Here is an 18,639-nt window from a genome sequence, read left to right on the forward strand (position 1 = left end):
CTCTCTCTCTCTCTGTCTCTCTCTCTCTCTCTCTGTCTCTCTCTCTCTCTCTCTCTCTCTCTCTCTCTCTCTCTCTCTGTTTCTCTCTCTCTCTCTTTCTTGCTCCAGTGAGGATATCTGCTGCTCCCAGGCAGGACGGGGATTAACTCAACAACTCATCTCATCTGCATATAGATGCACAGAGAGGCTCTTCACACACACACTCACACACACTCTCAGGAATCTCTATCTGGACTATTCTGGATGTTCAAATCGGTGTTTTGTTTGCTTAGATTTTGCGTTCTCTGGCCAAAGATGTAGGAGATCCTATTAGGAGTTTCGATTAGAGTTTATTTTCTAATCGGTCTGTTTTTACTGCTGTGGAGTTGCTGCGAGATGCCGTCCCGCTATTAGAAGTTTTGATTAGTGTTTATTTTATAATCAGTGTGTTTTTTTGGTGTGTAATTGCTGCACGATGCCGTCCCGCGAGTCTTACGTGCTCCGCAAAGAGGAGAAGTCTCTGGTGCACAAGGCCAAGGCGGAGGGCAAGGATCAGGGGATGGTGGCGGCCGCTCTGGGAATGAAAATGAGTCCTCAGAAACCTCCGGCCGCTCTCTGGCAGCCACTCAAACTGTTTGCTTATTCGCAGCTCACGTCGCTGGTCCGCCGAGCCACGCTGAAGGAGAGCGAACGCGTGCCCAAATACGAGAAAGTCCACAACTTCAAGGTAAGAGCTCATGGTTTGCTTATAATGGGGTTGTTTGGTAGGGATTTATCCATGTGTGAAAAGAATTTGATGGATAATAGTAATAACAGTGGGTTTTTTGTGGGGTTTTGCATGTGTGAGAAATTTTGATGGATGATAATGATAATAATAATAATAATAATAACAATAATAACAATAGAAATAAACTATACTGTTAATTTGCCAAAAATATTTCCAAATTTTATTTAAAATCATTGAATAATAATAATAATAATAATAATAATAATAATAATAATAGTAATAAACAATTTTATTATTTTGCCAAAAATATTTCCAGGTTTAATTTTTGATCAGTGAATAATGATGATGATAATAATAATGTTTTTTGTTTTTGTTTTTTTGCTAAGGTTTTGCATATGTGAGAAGATCTGATACATAATTCTAACAGTAAACTGAATAATAATAAACAATTTTTGTTAATTAAATATTTCTAGGTTTACTTTTCAGTCAGCATAGAACTGACGTAATTTTGACAATAATAAAAATACAAAAATAAATAATTAATAATAATAAATAAACAGGTAATAATAATAATAATGCTAATAATAAACTGACAAGTATATTAATAAACAAGACTGATGATAATAAGCAATTGTGTTCATTTATCAAAAATATTTCTATTTTTACTTTTGAATCAGTGAAGAACTGAGATAATTTTGACAATAGTAATATTAATTATAATAATAATAGTAAAAAATAATAATAATAGTAATAACTAATAAATAATAATAATAAATAATTAAACAAGCAATAATAATAATGCTTATAATAAACAATTGTGTTAATTTACCAAAAGATATTTCCAGGTTTACTTGTGAATTACAATAGAACTGAGACAATTTTGACTAATAATGATAATAATAATAATTATTATTATTATTATAACTAATAATAATTTTATTAGTATGAATAATAATAGTAACTAATTGTAGTATTATTATTATTAATAATAATAATGTTTATAATAATATTGAAAGTGATCACTAATAATAATGATAACTAAAAAAATAAATAATATTTTCTTAATCTACCAAAAATATTTCCAGGTTTACTTTTGAATCGGTGTAGAACTGAGGCAATTTTGACAATAATAATAATTTTTAAAAAATTAATAATAATAATAATAATAGTGAACTATATATATATATGTGTAATTTGTGGTATGATATATTTGTTGTTTTTCTTTGTATAATTTTTTTCTGATTATTTTATGCTTTATGCTTTTGAAAGATTCTCAAAAAAAAAATTTTTCTTTTCCAAATTTAACCAAAATATTCCTTTTTTTGTACAAAAGTAAACCTTGGTAAATTACCTTTTGGTAAATTAACAAAATTTGTACATTTATTTATTTATTTATTTATTTATTATCAAAATTGTCTGTTCTTCCCTGACTTATTCAAAATATTTCAGAATTTTACGCTGAGACTTTTACGGCAATTTTTCTCTGATTCACTGAAATATATTTCAGAATTGTATACTTTAGTAGCATTATAAAAGTCTACTAATTTTTTTTGTCAGATTTTTCTTCTGATTCTTTTTCTTTATATATAACAGGGTTGTCACGATACTGGAATTTGTTACCAGTTGATACTAAAATTTTAATAAAGCCCATTTCCTGCGAACAATGGAACACTGTTGACCGCGTTCATAAACGTGAAGGTCATCAGTTCACTAATCTCACCACTGTTTACCGAGTGTAAACACAGATACTGGGACACTGGAGCGTTTTAAAGCCGCGATTCATCAGCAGATCGCTCATATGACAGCTTATGAACAGACCAGCTGATCAACATGACTTTAAAATGCTCCAGTGTCCCTGTATCTGTGTTTACACTCAGTGAACAGCGGTGAGTTCACTGAAAATCACAGTCCTTTCTGTTGAGCACAATGACAAATCAGCGCTGTTTAAGAAAAAAAATTTGGTACAGATTTCCAGTATTGTGACAACAAAATTTTATTTATTTAATTATATATTTATTTTTATGCATCAAGTTCACATAAATAAATTTGTGCTTTTTATTAAAGAGATGTTATTATTTTTTGTATATTAACATAATTGTTTATTATTATTATTATTATTATTATTATTATTATTATTATTATTATTATTATTATTATTATTTACGCTTATTCATTGAAATGTTTATCAGTCTTGCTGTTATGCGAGTCACGTCTAGAGTGAACATGTCATCAGATGTTATGCAAATCCCCCCAAATGTGATTTAAATACGTCCCGAGGGGTGTGTTGTTGCCGTGGCAGCGGGTGCAGGTTTCTGGAGTCAGTTAACACCATGTAAAGCATCAGTGTGTTATTTGCAGATCAGGAAAACACAGCTAATAAACACATCTCCTGCTGTACTGAGAGGAAGACAGAGACAGGAAGACAGAGACAGGCAGGTTGTTTGGGGTGACAGATGGACAGATTAAGAACTGATAGAGGATTGAGAAACAACGCGGTTTCCTGATTTGGGATTTATCATCAGGAGAAGGTAGAGACCCCCAGCCCCCCATCTGTGGTCCACCAACCCTCGCAGACTGCTGACTCCACAATCAGCCTTTCTGCTCTTTTCTTCTCTCACGCTTGCTTTTTTCTTTGTCGTCGCATCCTAGATGCTCAGATACAGGATAATTGCTGGTTTTGGTTAATATGTGTGCTTAATATTCGTTAATAATAGTCGGAAATACTAGAGTTATGAGTTATTGTTTGGTTATAAACGGGACCATTAGCATTTACACCGAACATTCCCTTGGAGGCAGTTAATGGCATAATGTACAGTCAGTCAGATCATTTCAGAGAATTAAAAATGAGACGTAGTCGTCGTGGATTTACCAAAGAAAATATTAAATCATTAACAAATAGTGTGTAATTACAAATAGTGTGTATGTGTTTTTTAATTGCCGTTCATTAATGAACAAAAATTATTTGCAGAAGAATGAGAATCCTGGGTTACTCGGATGCAGTATTAATATGTTATTACATAGGTATTTTACAGTAGCAGTCGCTTTAATTAGGCGCATTCTCAAATTCCCATTAATAAACAAACAAAAAAACATGTCTGCAAAGGGCCGTAAGAATCCTGGGTTTATTAAATACATTATTAATATGTTATTACAAAGTTATAACATAGTTATTACATGAGTATAAAGTTATAATCATTCACAATAATTACATATTCTCAAATTTCCATTAATAAACAAAAAAAAAATCTGCAAAGGGACGTGAGAAACCTTGGTTTATTAGGTGCATTATTAATACATTATTACATAGTTATTATTTTCTTAATAGTGACAAACAAAAAACTGGTCTGCAAAGGACTATGAGGATCATGGTTTTATCAAATGCATTAGTAATGTTATTACATATAACATAATTATTACATAGTTATTATATAGTAATAAATAGACACTTTAATTACACGCATTCTCAAATTTCAATTAAGAAACAAAAAAGCTCATCTGCAAAGGTCGGTGAGAATCCTGGGTTTATTAAATCCATTAATACGTTATAATATAGTTATAGCATAGTTATTATACTGTATTAATCACTAGTTACATTTGTAAATTTCCATTCATTAACAAATAAACAAGCAAGACAATGAGACTTCTAGGTTTATCAAATGCATTATTACAATGTTATAACATTCTTATTATATAGAAATAAATAAGGACTGTAATTACATGCATTTGTACATTTCCTTTTAATAATAAACAAACAAAACTATTCTGCAAAAGACCATGAGAATCCTGGGCTTATTGAACGCATTATTACATTATTATATAGTTATAACAGAATTATTACATAGTTATTATTTAGTGATAAATGGCCACGTTAATCAAATACACTTCCATTAATAAACCAAAAAAACTTGTCTACAAATGACCATGAGAATCCTCGGGTTATTAAATGCATTATTATTAAAATGTTACTACATAGTTGTAACATAGTTATAATTGTTATAACATAATTATATAGTAATAAACAGTCGCTGTAGTTGCGTGCATTCTTAAATTTCCATTAATTTATACACAAACCTAAGAAAACTTCTGCTAAGGAGCATGATATTCCTGGGTTTATCGAATGCATTTTTAATACTTCATTACATAGTTATTATATAGTAGTAGTCACTTTAATTACATGCATTCTCAAATTTCCATTTATAAACAAACTTGTATGCAAAAGATGGTGATAATCCTGGGTTTATCAAATACATTATTAATATGTTATTACATATTTATAACATAGTTATTATATAGTAAAAGTCGCAGTGTTTACATCTCAAATTTCCATTAATAAACAAAGAAATTTTCAAAGGACGAGGAGAAACCTATATTTGTCAAATGCATTATTAATACATTATATAGTAAATAATATAATATAGTGGTTATATAGGATTAAACAGTCACTGTAGTTACATTTTCATTCATTTATAAACCAAACTAAAAGAAAACTCATGCCAAGAACCGTGAGAATTGTGGGTGTGGTTATATATTATGTTATTACATAGTTATAACATAGTTATTATATAGTAATGAATGTCACTTTAATTACATGCATTCTCAAATTTCCATTAATTTACAAAAGTTTTTTGTTTATGATGAGAATCCAGAGTGTGTCACTGCATAGTTATAACATAGTTGCTACATAGTTATAATATAGTAATAAACAGTCATTGTAATTAACAGCGTTCTTACATCTTTAATAAACACTTCTGCAATGGACCCTGAGTATTATGGGTTTACGAAATACATCATGTTAATACATGGTTACTATTATATATATATATATATTTGTTAAATTTACTTGATATTAATGAAACAAACCATGATAAAACTATGGAAGAGATTAAGAGATCACTAGAAAATTCTAATATTAATAATGCTAAGATTTCTTTTTTTCTGTCTGAATTCATTCTTGAGTCCGATCTAATTTCTTTCCAATTTCATGTTTAAAAAGTTCATTTTTTCCTTTGTTTTGATTGAAATTAAGGTTGTTTCGAAAATTGCTTGCTGAACTATGCAGATATTAATACATCAGTGTTGTGTCGTGTTGTCTAAAAAGGAATATAATCTCTAAATGACGTTATTAATACGCTCTTAATAACATTATTAAGTTTAGAAGAGTCTTCAGTAGTTTATAGAAAAAAAATCTAAATTTGACTATAATATAAAATGTTTTGTCAGTATGTAATATATTATAGTATTATGTTTAATAATAACAATAGTAATAACATTAATGTTAAATAATAGTTATTATTATTGACATTATTGTTAAATCTATAAGAAATAAAAATATTACAATTAATAATTTCTGAGAATGTATCAATTTTGATGTTAGTACATAAATAAAGTACATATACACATTATAAACATAATAAAACATTTATAAATATGAATTTTACTACTGGACTTGAAGTCATAAGAGTAACATGAAACCGTAGCATTGCAATATTGTAGAAAATTGGTTGCTGGGGACAAATCAAGTATTCCAGAGGGACGTAAAGATAAATTATTCCATGCATATATATTTCATAAATCAGAAACAAGGCTTTGTTTTGATAATCCAGTAAGCGCCGCACTTTCCTTTGTCCTCTTTTCCATAAACCGCTAAAATCGCCACTGCTCAGTAAATATTAAAAGACTTACACTCCTCTGAGCTCTTTTATATGTAAATAGGACACTTCTGATGTCAGTGTCAGCGTGATGTGCTCTGATTTCATCATCTACTGTACCATGGCTCTGCTGTAAGTAGTAGACCTGATGGGCTGCTGGTGTGGATCTCCCTTTTACAGATACACTCCCCTTTTTTTGGAAATAGTCTCCGTTTACAAGTCATTTAGAGGTAAACAGTTGAGTTTCACCAACATTTGACTGATCAGGAGCACTTTTAGCTTAGCTTAGCGCAGGTCATTAAATCAGATTAGACCATTAGCATCGGTTTTAAAAATTTCTATGTTTACTAAGATCGATGGAAAATGGGAAGTTGCTAAAAGAAACACTCCTCTCTTTTTTTGGGAAATAGCCATAATTTCACCAATTTTTTAATCCATTCAATTGATTGGGAGTACTTTTAGCTTAGCTTAGCATAGGTCATTGAATCAGATTAGACCATTAGCATCAGTTTTGAAAATTTCAATGTTTACTAAGACCAATGGAAAATGGAAAGTTGCTAAAAGAAATGCTCAATTTCACCCATTTCGGAATCCATTAAACTTATTGGGAGCACTTTTAGCTTAGCTTAGCCTAGGTCATTGAATCTGATTAGACCATTAGCATCTCACTCAAAAATTGACCAGAATTTTGGACATTTTCCTATTTAAACATTGACTAGTTCAATTTACAAGTCAACAAGAGTTAAACTTTTGAGTTTCACCAATTATTGAATCCATTTAACTGATTGGGAGCACTTTTAGCTTAGTTTAGCATAGATCTTTGATTCAGATTAGACCATTAGCAGCTCGCTCAAAAATGAGTTTTTAAAACTTTCCTTTTTAATTCTTGACTTTTCTGTAGTTACCTCATTTCTTAAGACCGATGGAAAATGTTGCTAGTTTCTTGGTCGATATGGTTAGGAGCAATACTCTCATTCTGGCATAGTAATCAAGGAAATTTGTTGCTGTACCATGGCTACAGTAGGGGCAATGATATTATTACTTTATATTATATAAAGGTGCTATTTATAAATATATATCATAAATTTTAAAATTTGCTATTTATATTTCTAAATAGCTACTTTAAAGTCGTCCACTTGAACATGGGTTTTTTCAATATGGAGTATCAGGTGATAAACCCAAACGTTCTAGAAACTCCGGCCAGTTTGGAGATTTTTCGAAGCTACAACCGGAGTCTTCACCTCATGATATTGCCGTGCGCTTTTTTCTCTTTTCTGATTGGCCATCACGGGTGGGTTTGTGCCAGACACAAAAGACACAATTGAGGCAAATTCCGCACATTCATGACAAATGCATCACATATTCTGCATCGTAACTAAACATTTGTATGGATGTGCATGCAGTGTAATACTCTTGCAAATACTTAACTCTAATGTTAAGCCAGTATAAATGGCTTTTATGGCCGCCTGGTGGTTCAGTGTGTCCTTGACATGAATCACGTTTGCGTTTAACATGCGTTTGTGTGTTTTCACATTGAAAGAGTTTTTATTTATTTACACGAAGGTGGCGAAAACTCAGTTTATAGCAATTTTCCATCGTTATTAGTAAACAATGTAACTACAGGGGTGTCACGCTTTAAATAGAAAAATTACATTTTTTTACATTTTCGAGCGAGATGCTAATGGTCTAATACGATTCAATTAACTATGCTAAGCTAAGCTAAAATTGCTTCCGCCATAATCATAGATCGGCTGAATGGTTTAAAAAAAGATTAAACTCAACTGTTTAACTCGGACTCGTTTTCATGTGGGCAGTTATTTTAAAAAAAATCATATATAAATCTCCATTTATTAAAATACTCATGTACATGTGGACATGACCTTATTTTCTGTTTGTCTTAGTATTCGATGTAACTACAGAGGTGTCAAGCCTTAAATATTGTTTTTTTTTTCTTTTTTGATGCTAATGGTCTAATCCGATTCAATTAACTATGCTAAGCTACGCTAAAATTGCTTTCACCAAACCCAGAGATCGGCTGAATGGATTAAAAATGGTAAAACTCAACTGTTTAATTCAACTAATTTTCATGTGGACTATTATAAAAAAAAAAAATATAAAAAAAAACAGCAACAAAGGTGCACAAATCTCTCTTTTAATAAAAATACTCATGTACATGTGGACATGGCCTTTTTTTTCGTCTGACTTAGTATACGATGTAACTACAGAAGTGTCAAGCCTTAAATAGGAAAATTATCTTTTTTGACACTTTCGAGAGAGATGCTAATGGTCTAATCCAATTCGATTAACTATGCTAAGCTAAGCTAAAATTGCTTCCGCCAAACCCAGAGATCGGCTGAATGGATTAAAAATTGTGAAACTCAACTGTTTAGCTGTAACTCATTTTCATGAGGACAATTATTTAAAATAGAAGAAACGCAGAAATCTGCTTATAAAAGAACTCATGTATGTGTGGACATGGCCTTAATTTTCATCGTTGTTAGTAAATGATGTAACGACAGAAGTGTCAGGCTTTAAATAGAAAAGTGATCTTTTTTTTGACATTTTCGAGCAAGATGCTAATGGTCTAATCCAATTCAATTAACTATGCTAAGATAAGCTAAAATTGCTTTCACCAAAGCCAGAGATCGGCTGAATGGATTAAAAATGGTGTAACTCAACTGTTTAATTTAACTCATTTTCATGTGGACTATTATAAAAAAAAAAAAAAAAAAACAGCAACAAAGGTGCACAAATCTCTCTTTTTATTAAAATATTCATGTACATGTGGACATGGCCTTTTTTTCCGTCTGTCTTAGTATACGATGTAACTACAGAAGTGTCGAGTCTTAAATAGGAAAATTATCTTTTATTGACACTTTCGAGCAAGATGCTAATGGTCTAATCCAATTCAATTAACTATGCTAAGCTAAGCTAAAATTTCTTCCGTCAAACCCAGAGATCGGCTGAATGGATTAAAAATGGTGAAACTCAAATGTTTAACTCTAACTCGTTTTCATGTGGACAGTTTTATATATATTTCAAAAAGCAAAGTCTTTGTACACAATGGAACTACAGAACTATCAAGCTTTAAATAGGAAAATGATCTTTTTCTGATGTTTTTGAATGAGATGCTAACGGTCTAATCCAATTCAATGATCTATGCTAAGCTAAGCTAAAAATATTCCCTCCAGACCCAGAGATCGGCTGAATATATTTTTTTTAATGGTGAATCTCATCTGCTTAACTCTAGGAAAGCTGTAAAATGAGCTTATTTGCAAATAAAAATGGAGTGTTTCTTTAACCGTGTCTGATAGGATGAGCTGTTAGCTTGCGGAGAGCAGAAGAGCAGAGGTTTCCTCCTGATTAATGACCCTGCGCCCGCTGCTGATTAATTGTGATCGGATTAAGCAGCCATCGGATCTGCCACCGCTGCTGTGTCGGCAGTCACACATTCATCTGCATTAGCAGCTTTAAGCGGCTCAGAGCAGCAGAAGTTGATGTGTGTGTTGTTGTGTGTTGTTTTCTGTCAGGTGCACACCTTCAGAGGGCCACACTGGTGCGAGTACTGCGCCAACTTCATGTGGGGACTCATTGCTCAGGGAGTCAAATGTGCAGGTAAATGAAATCAACACACACTGCAAAAGTCATGTTCGCATGTTAGCTATTACACTGTTTTTACGACAGTTACATGCACACAATTAAATTATTGGAAAATTATAAAGTCAAGAGGATGGTACAATAACATTTTTACAAAAAAGGGATTCCAACAAGGGTTTTAAAGTGGTGCTATATGATTTGGGTTTATAATAAGAAATTTTCTTGTGTGTCATGGAAAGAGTCCATGCATTAATGTTATTTTTATTTCTTAATATTTTTATATGAATTGTGTATGAAAAACACAGATGACACTGATAATTTAACGAGATAAAGGTGTTTTATATATGTATGTATACTATATATATATATATATATATATATATATATATATATATATATATATATATATATATATATAATACATCTATATCTATATATATATATATATATATATATATATATATATATATATATATATATATATATATACACACTAATACACACACTCACACTTACCGGCCACTTTATAAGGTACGCCTTACTCTTGCCCCCTGGACCCAATTTTGCCTCCAGAACTGCCTTAATCCTTCATGGCAAAGATTCAACAAGGTACTGGAAATATTCCTCAGAGATGTTGCTCCATATTGACATGATAGCATCACACAGTTGCTGCAGATTTGTCGGCTGCATATCCATTTTGCGAATCTCCACCACATCCCAAAGGTGCTCTATTGGCTTGAGATCTGGTGACTCTGGACTATGAAGGCCGTTTGAGTACAGTGAACTCATTGTCATGTTCAAGAAACCAGTCTGAGATGATTCGTGCTTTATAATATGGCGCGTTATCCTGCTGGAAGTAGCCATCAGAAGATGGAGACACTGTGGTCATAAAGGGATGGACATGGTCAGCACTAATACTCAGGTAGGTTGTGGCGTTGACATGATGCTCAATTGGTACTGATGCAACCAAAATGTGTCAAGAAAATATCCCCCACACTATTACACCACCACCAGCCTGAACCGTTGATACAAGGCAGGATTGATCCATGCTTTCATGTTGTTGACACCAAATTCAGACCCGACCATCCGAAGAAATAGAGACTCATCAGACCAGGCGAAATTTTTCCAGTCGTCTATTGTCCAGTTTTGGTGAGCCTGTGTGAATTGTAGCCTTTAAATCCCCTTTCTTCCCCATTCTGATGCTCAGTTTGAACTACAGCAGATCGTCTTGACCATGTCTACATACTTAAATGCATTGAGTTGTTGCCATGTGATTGTTGTAGTTAGACAGGTGTACCTAATAAACTGGCCGGTGTGTGTATGTATATATATATATATATGTGTGTATATATGTATATATATATGTATATATATATATATATATATATATATGTATATATATATATATATATATGTATATATATATATATATATATATATATATATATATATATATATATATATATATATATATATATATATATATATATATATATATATATATATATATATATATATGTATATATATATATATATATATATATATATATATATATATATATGTGTATATGTGTATATATATATATATATATATATATATATATGTATATATATATATATATATATATATATATATATATATATATATGTATATACACATATATATATATATATATATGTGTGTGTGTGTATATACATATATGTGTGTATATATATATATATATATATATATATATATATATATATATATATATATATATATATATATATATATATATATATATATATATATATATATATATATATATACATTAATACAAGCCTATATTTAATTTTTATATATATATGTATATGTGTGTGTATATATATATATGTGTGTATATATATGTATATATATATATATATATATATATATATATACATTAATACAAGCCTATATTTAATTTTTATATATATGTCTATATATATATGTCTATATATATAAAGAAGCATTTTTGTTTGCCTAAACAACTGTCAGTGATGTTGTTTGATTTTTATTTATTTATCTGCTTTCTTTTGAACCATTTACACACATACATATACATTCAAGCATCTCTCCATCTGCAATGCTATGAAGAAACTGGTATGAGACACAATAAGTACATTTCAGATTACCATAAATAACTTCAGTTATAAGATTAAGCACTTACAACAAAGAGCTTCTCATATTAATGAAAATCTTTATAAAAATTCAACAATATTAATAAAAAATACAAACAAATAAAACCAAATGCACAAACAATGAAATCAATAATAAACAAAAGCAAACCACCAGAAAACATTTTAACCCAATTGCTACATAATGACTGCCTCAGTAATATAGAAGTCCTCATTATATTCACCTGAATGAAATCCAAATGTGTAGGGAATGCTTAAATCATTTAGTTTCTTTGCATTAACAACATTTTACTCATCTAAAGAGCATTTTCCCCCCTATAAAGAGCCCTTTTGTGTTGAGGAAAGGGTCAGTGGGTGTTAAATGTGTAGCACTGATTCAGAAAGCATCTCTTAAAGCCATTAAGATGCTGCCAGTGAACATAAACATCTCTGAAAGTGGGGGTCCTGCCTGGCTTTAATGGTATACAATAATAGGCCTCATATTTCTAAATGTAAATTGTGTGCCATTAAAGCGGTTAACCCTCACCTCAAGAAACCCCTCAGAGTGTAATCACTTCATCTGAGCACATCAAGCACCATGGGATACAAAAATCACAGCTGCTGCTAAATATGTTATTACACAGTTATTACATAGTTATTAATGTTATAAAACACAGATGTCACAGAAGATCTTTATTTGTTTCTGAAACAAACATTTAACGGTGCACTTAGTGAATTTTGCCAAACGATGTCGATACTAAATGCATGTAAATGAATATTTATTCAGTATTTGAATTAATTTCAGTAATATTATCGAATAATATGCGAAATGTTTAGATAATTTACTGTACGTACAACACAATAAGTAATATTTTCAATGGCTTTTAGTGGCTTTATTATGAGGCTTCTTCTATGGCTTTGTTGACTAAAGACAAGTGGTTTTATCTGGATTTGCATTGTAAATAAATAAAACTTAAATAAACAAAAGTGTAACTTCTACCAGCTATCCATCGGGTCAAACTAAATTTTAGGTCTTTATAATCTTTAATTCACTGAAATATTGAGTTGTAGGTTTTAAATAATTGTAAACAGCTCTTAATTTTCCTGTATCCAGGTAAAGCTACCCTATCGAGCTGACAGCCAATCACCAGTAATCCATCTCAAAACTTTTATTATGTTTTATTTTACTTTGTTTTTACTTTTATTTAGTTTTTTTATTGCAAAGAGACAATTCACAACAGCTGTTAAATTTTAATAATTATTTAATAAATTAATAATAATCTATTTATAAATTTCCTAATTAGGGAAAGAAAACTAAAGCAACACGTCCCTTTACATGAGCTTCTAATAATACAAACTATTTACAAAACTAGCTGGCCTGTTAGAAAAAGTCCTTAATGTTTAGCCCTGCATAAGTCTAAAATTTCATTATTAATGGTCTTAAAAGTGTCTTAGTCTTAAATTTGACTTGAAGAAACCTGCAGAAACCCTCTTCTATAATCACAAAATCTTTCCACAAAAATCTGTTAATCAACTGAACTCCGCCCCTTTTTAATTTTTTTATTTACCTTACTAGACACGCCCCTTACTGCTGATTGGCTGGAAGTATATTTTGTAGTGATGCATTGGATTTTTAGCCACCAAAAATCAATTCCGAAATGTCCAGCAACGCTGGTAAAATGACGTCTTTCAAACTTATAATGTCAGTTTATTAACTCAAAGTTATTGAGTTGCATTTAAAAAGTTTCTAAATGTCAAATAAAAATCACATAATAGATCGTTATTACAAAGCATTTATTTGGTTTGGCCTTTTGACAAAGTACACCACCTGACCAAAAACTTGTCGTCGATCTCAGTTATAAGAGCAACAAATAATAACTTGACTTCTAATTGATCTTTTAGAAAAGTGGCAGAAGGTCGTTTTTTTTATTTTTTATTTTTTATTTTTTTATTTTTTTATACCCATCAATCAGACCTACTGGAACCCTCATGGAGCCAAGATTCTCATAGAAATCAGTCAAGTTTGGTGAAGAAAGTCATGGTTTGGGTTTACATTCAGTATGGGGGTGTGCGAGAGATCTGCAACATCAACAGCCTGAGGTATCAAGACATTTGTGCTGCCCATTACATTACAAACCACAGGAGAGGGCAAATTCTTCAGCAGGATAGCGCTCCTCCTCATACTTCAGCCTCCACATAAAAGCTCCTGAAAGCAAAGAAGGTCAAGGTGCTCCAGGATTGGCCAGCCCAGTCATCAGACATGAACATTATTGAGCATGTCTGGGCAAAAATGGAGGAGGCATTGAAGATGAACACAAAGACTCTTGATGAACTCTGGGAGTCCTGCAGGAATGCTTTCTTTGCCATTCCAGATGACTTTATTAATCAGTGATTTGAGTCATTGCAGAGATGTATGGATGCAGTCCTCCAAGCTCATGATGGAGTCAGACACAATATTCATTCTGTTTCCACTGCAGCATGAGCACATATTCTATACTGGACATTATTGAAGGTTCAGTGACCAGACTTTAGTCTAGGCAAAGTCAGACCTTACTGTCCTAATCAAATCGTGGTCAAATAAGCGTAATCTAGAGGCCTTTGCCTTTCATATAAGCCACTTCTGATACCAAATGATCAACTACAAGTTAAGTTTTTATTTGTTGTTCCTAAAACTTGGATAAGCGACAAGACTTGAGTCAGGTAGTGTCCATCCAGAATTTTTGTCTTTCCTTCAGCCCAGAATTTTCTTTTCAATGCATTTCTAGTGTAAGTGTTTCTCAAAAATAGCTTAGTGCTCCTATAAAATGTGATGTTCTCGAAAGAACTGTGTTTTTTTTGTGTGTGTGTGTGTGTGTGTGGGTGTGGGTGTGGGTGTGGGTGTGGGTGTGGGTGTGGGTGTGTGTGTGTGTAAAGGACATTGTAATGAAGCTTTTTCCACTATAAAGAGTTTGCTGTGCAGTGGAACATTTCCATGGGTGATGAAAGTTCTTCATGAGGCCACAGATGCCAGTAAACAAGCTTTATATTTAGATGTGATTCATTTTCTTTTGAAGGAGCTGTGAAGGTAGTCGACACGCTGGCAGTGAAGATACAGATTTGTAAAAGTAGAGGGAGCTGCTGGTGTTTATGGCAGACTGTGATACATACGCCCTGCTGTTTATGACTGTGATGTCATTTGTGTGCTGGTAAAGCTGTGAACCCTCTGTTTGTGTGTGTGTGTGTGTGTGTGTGTTCTGATGGGGAGATGTTCTGGTTTGAGTGTTTAGTTCCTCTTTCTGCAGATGTAGGCCAGCTTCTGTTCCCTCCACAGGCTAATGAGCATTCACATCTACATGAACACACACTGACCTATATGAGCTCCACACACACACATGAACATTTCATCTTCTAGAAAGAGACGCAGGGTATTAGAACAGTATCCCTCAACCTTCCCACATGCTATAGGCAGCACGGTGCCTCGGTGGTTAGCACTGTCACCTCACAGCAAGAAGGTCGCTGGTTCGAGTCCCGGCTGGGTCATTTCTGTGTGGAGTTTGAATGTTCTCCCGGTGTTGGCGTGGGTTTCCTCCGGGTGCTCTGGTTTCTCCCACAGTCCAAACACATGCTCTATAGGGGAATTGATTAATTAAATTGGCTGTAGTGTATGTGTGTGAATGAGTGTGTATGGGTGTTTCCCAGTACTGGGTTGCAGCTGGAAGGACATCCACTGTGTAAAACATATGCTGGAATAGTTGGCGGTTCACTCCGCTGTGGCGACCCCTGATGAATAAGAATCTAAGCTGAATGAATGAATGACTAAAATGAGTCAAACTAAACAAAACACAATTAAATAGAAATGTTTGAAACAAAAGAGGACCAAAAAATCCATATTAGTTTATCTCCGTTGGAGGATTTTCTTGTGGTTGCTTTTGTTTGTGTGTGTCTGAATGGTTTATTTATAGACTAATGTGAGCGACACACATTTTCATGAAGCGCCTTGATGAATAATGCATGAAGATATTTTGAAAGCTGCTTTCTGAGACTCTTTTTACGCTACTCTCTCCAAATCCTCTCCTCTTATTGTTATCGCTCTCTCTTTCTCTCTCTCTCAATTCAATTAGATTCAGAAGAGCTTTATTAGCATGACTTGTCAGGTGTTGCCCAAGCATCGCACATTACATACACAATGAATAACGTAATGATTGTACATTACACACAGTATATACAGTGGGGGGGAGTGTTGAACATGTCATGTTTTTTTTTTCTGGGAATAATATTTCTAAAGGAGCTGTTGACATGGAGTTAAACCAGATTTTGGTCAAAACCCAAACAATACAAACATAAAAATAAAACAAACAAAAACATCTGAATGAGTTGTGTTTTGGATCATTGTCTTGCTGAAATGTCCACCCTGGTTTCATCTTCATCCTCCTGCTAATGTAGATGCTGGGCTGAAGCAGCTGATATTCATTTACACTGAGGAAGGGCAGAAGGTTGCTGAAGAACTACTGAGAGATTTCAGCTGTTGTCTAGGCTTTCCCTTCATTTCTACGCCTTCCTTTCTTCATGTGTTCAAAATGTTTTCTCTAAGTCATTTAATTTTATTGCGTATAACTTAATTTGTAAACTAATTAGATTTGTTTTCTTTTCATATGTGGATTTCTTTGGTTGTTACCAACATCTGGTGAAAATTTCAAGTCAACAGCACCTTTAGAAATATGTTTTCTGAGAAAAAATGGTGATGTGTTCAATACTTATTTTCCCAGCTGTAGTTGTGCTGTGTACTGTCGTCTCTCTCTCTTATCTCATCATATAACTCAGTTGTTTGACCACACTTCGTTATTATTGTTCATTTATTCCTTTGCTGGAAATTAAAACTGAATTTAGAAACAGTTTTTAAACAAATCTTTGTGCTTAACAAAGGAAATTAAATATGTCGGCTAATGGATGTGTTCAGTGGAGTCAGTTTCCACCGTTTCCTTACTCCACCAAAGTAAAGGAGTAAAGTAAAGAGTAAAAGTAAAGAGGCTGAATTGAGGAGGCTCGTTCTTTATCCTCGCGCTGCAGATGCTCTGTTTAACGGTTTTCTCGCTAGTGAAGCGTTCAGTTTTAACACTTATAAAGTCGCCATGTAAATAGCAAATGCGCCATGGCGTGACGCAACTGACTCTTAAAGGGAACGAGAGACGAGACTCTGATTGGTTTAATGCCGTTATGCTCAAAACACACACCGAACTCATTAAGAGAATAAGCACAACCCTGTTAGACCATGCACCGTGGCGCAGAGCGTATTTTTCCATTCTTAAAATAGTAGAAGTGGATTCAGACACGTCCTTAATGCTTTTGCATCCTGAGCATTAGACTTTTTGCTTAGATCATTAAAACAGAGCCCATAATGATAAAAGAGGGGAAAAAATGGAGACAATAATAATAAAAACAAGCTAAAACAAAAATACAAAATAAAAACTATATTCATATTACACATGTTATTACAATAAAATTCTCTCATATTTCTCTCTCTTTTTCCCTTTCTCTCTCTCACTCTCCCTCTCTCTCTCTCTCTCTCTCTCTCTCTCTCTTTCTCTCTCTCTGTGAAGGCAGCAGAAAGTAGGGCAGTGAAATCTCATTTGATGTGGAGATTTACATTGAGTCGTCTTCTTTCTTCAGTGTTTTGTCTGCGAGGGGCTTCTTTTGGGCTGTGTGCCCGTGTCTCAGTGCCCATGTATGTGTGTGTGTGTGTGTGTGTGGTGCCACAAACCCCCCTCGACCCGATCCATCATGGCAGAGGCTGAAAACAAAGCTGGCACGTCTTTATAATGAGAGCAGGCCTGAGAGCTCACAACCAGCTCCACTTCACACACACACACACACACACACACACACAGATTAAAATGCAGAGCTCGTAGCGGCGCTGGGTCACTGTATGTGTGTGAGAGGGAATTTCAGGATACAGGAACAGCAGAAGGATGCATTTATAGTGCATTAGATATTCCTATTATATATTTATAAGGCTAAGAATACACTTTTGTGGGGGAATTTCAATATATGGAGGAAATAAATGCATCTGAAGGAGACAATGCATTTATAGTGCATTCATAATAATAATAATAATAATAAACAATAAATGTAACCATGAAAGATTTTAGGACAAAACAATAATAACAAATAATAATAAAATACAGATGCGTTTATCATTCATTATTGATGATATATATTCATAATGCTGAGAATAAATTTGGGTGTTTTATGTTTTGTTTAATTTGTAACCACAGATACTTGTCTATCTAAATAATAATAATTATAATAATAATAAATAATAAGCAGTATATTTAACAATCAACATTTTGGGAGAAAACCATAATATTAATAATTATAAATAATATTTTTTAACATTTAACTCTTGACGACAAAACAGTAATAATTAACAGTATATTTAGCAATCAACATTTTAGGATAAAACAATAATGATGATAATAATAATAAATGTAACAAGCAACATTTGAGGTTGAAACAATAATAACAAATAGTAATAAAATACAGATGCATTTATAGTGTGTTATTGATAATATATCA

General features: G+C 32.6%; 1 protein-coding gene across 1 annotated transcript in view; it reads left to right on the plus strand.

Moving 5' to 3' along the window:
- Window positions 1–18,639, plus strand: part of chn1 (chimerin 1) — a 90,390-nt gene that overhangs the window by 53,852 nt on the left and 17,899 nt on the right. Inside the window, exons 7-8 of the mRNA XM_056465320.1 lie at window positions 629–706; window positions 9,885–9,969. Of these exons, the coding sequence (XP_056321295.1) occupies window positions 629–706; window positions 9,885–9,969 (163 nt within the window). The remainder of the gene's footprint in view (window positions 1–628; window positions 707–9,884; window positions 9,970–18,639) is intronic.

The sequence above is a fragment of the Danio aesculapii genome, chromosome 9 (assembly GCF_903798145.1).
Source record: "Danio aesculapii chromosome 9, fDanAes4.1, whole genome shotgun sequence".
Taxonomy (NCBI): Eukaryota; Metazoa; Chordata; class Actinopteri; order Cypriniformes; family Danionidae; genus Danio; species Danio aesculapii.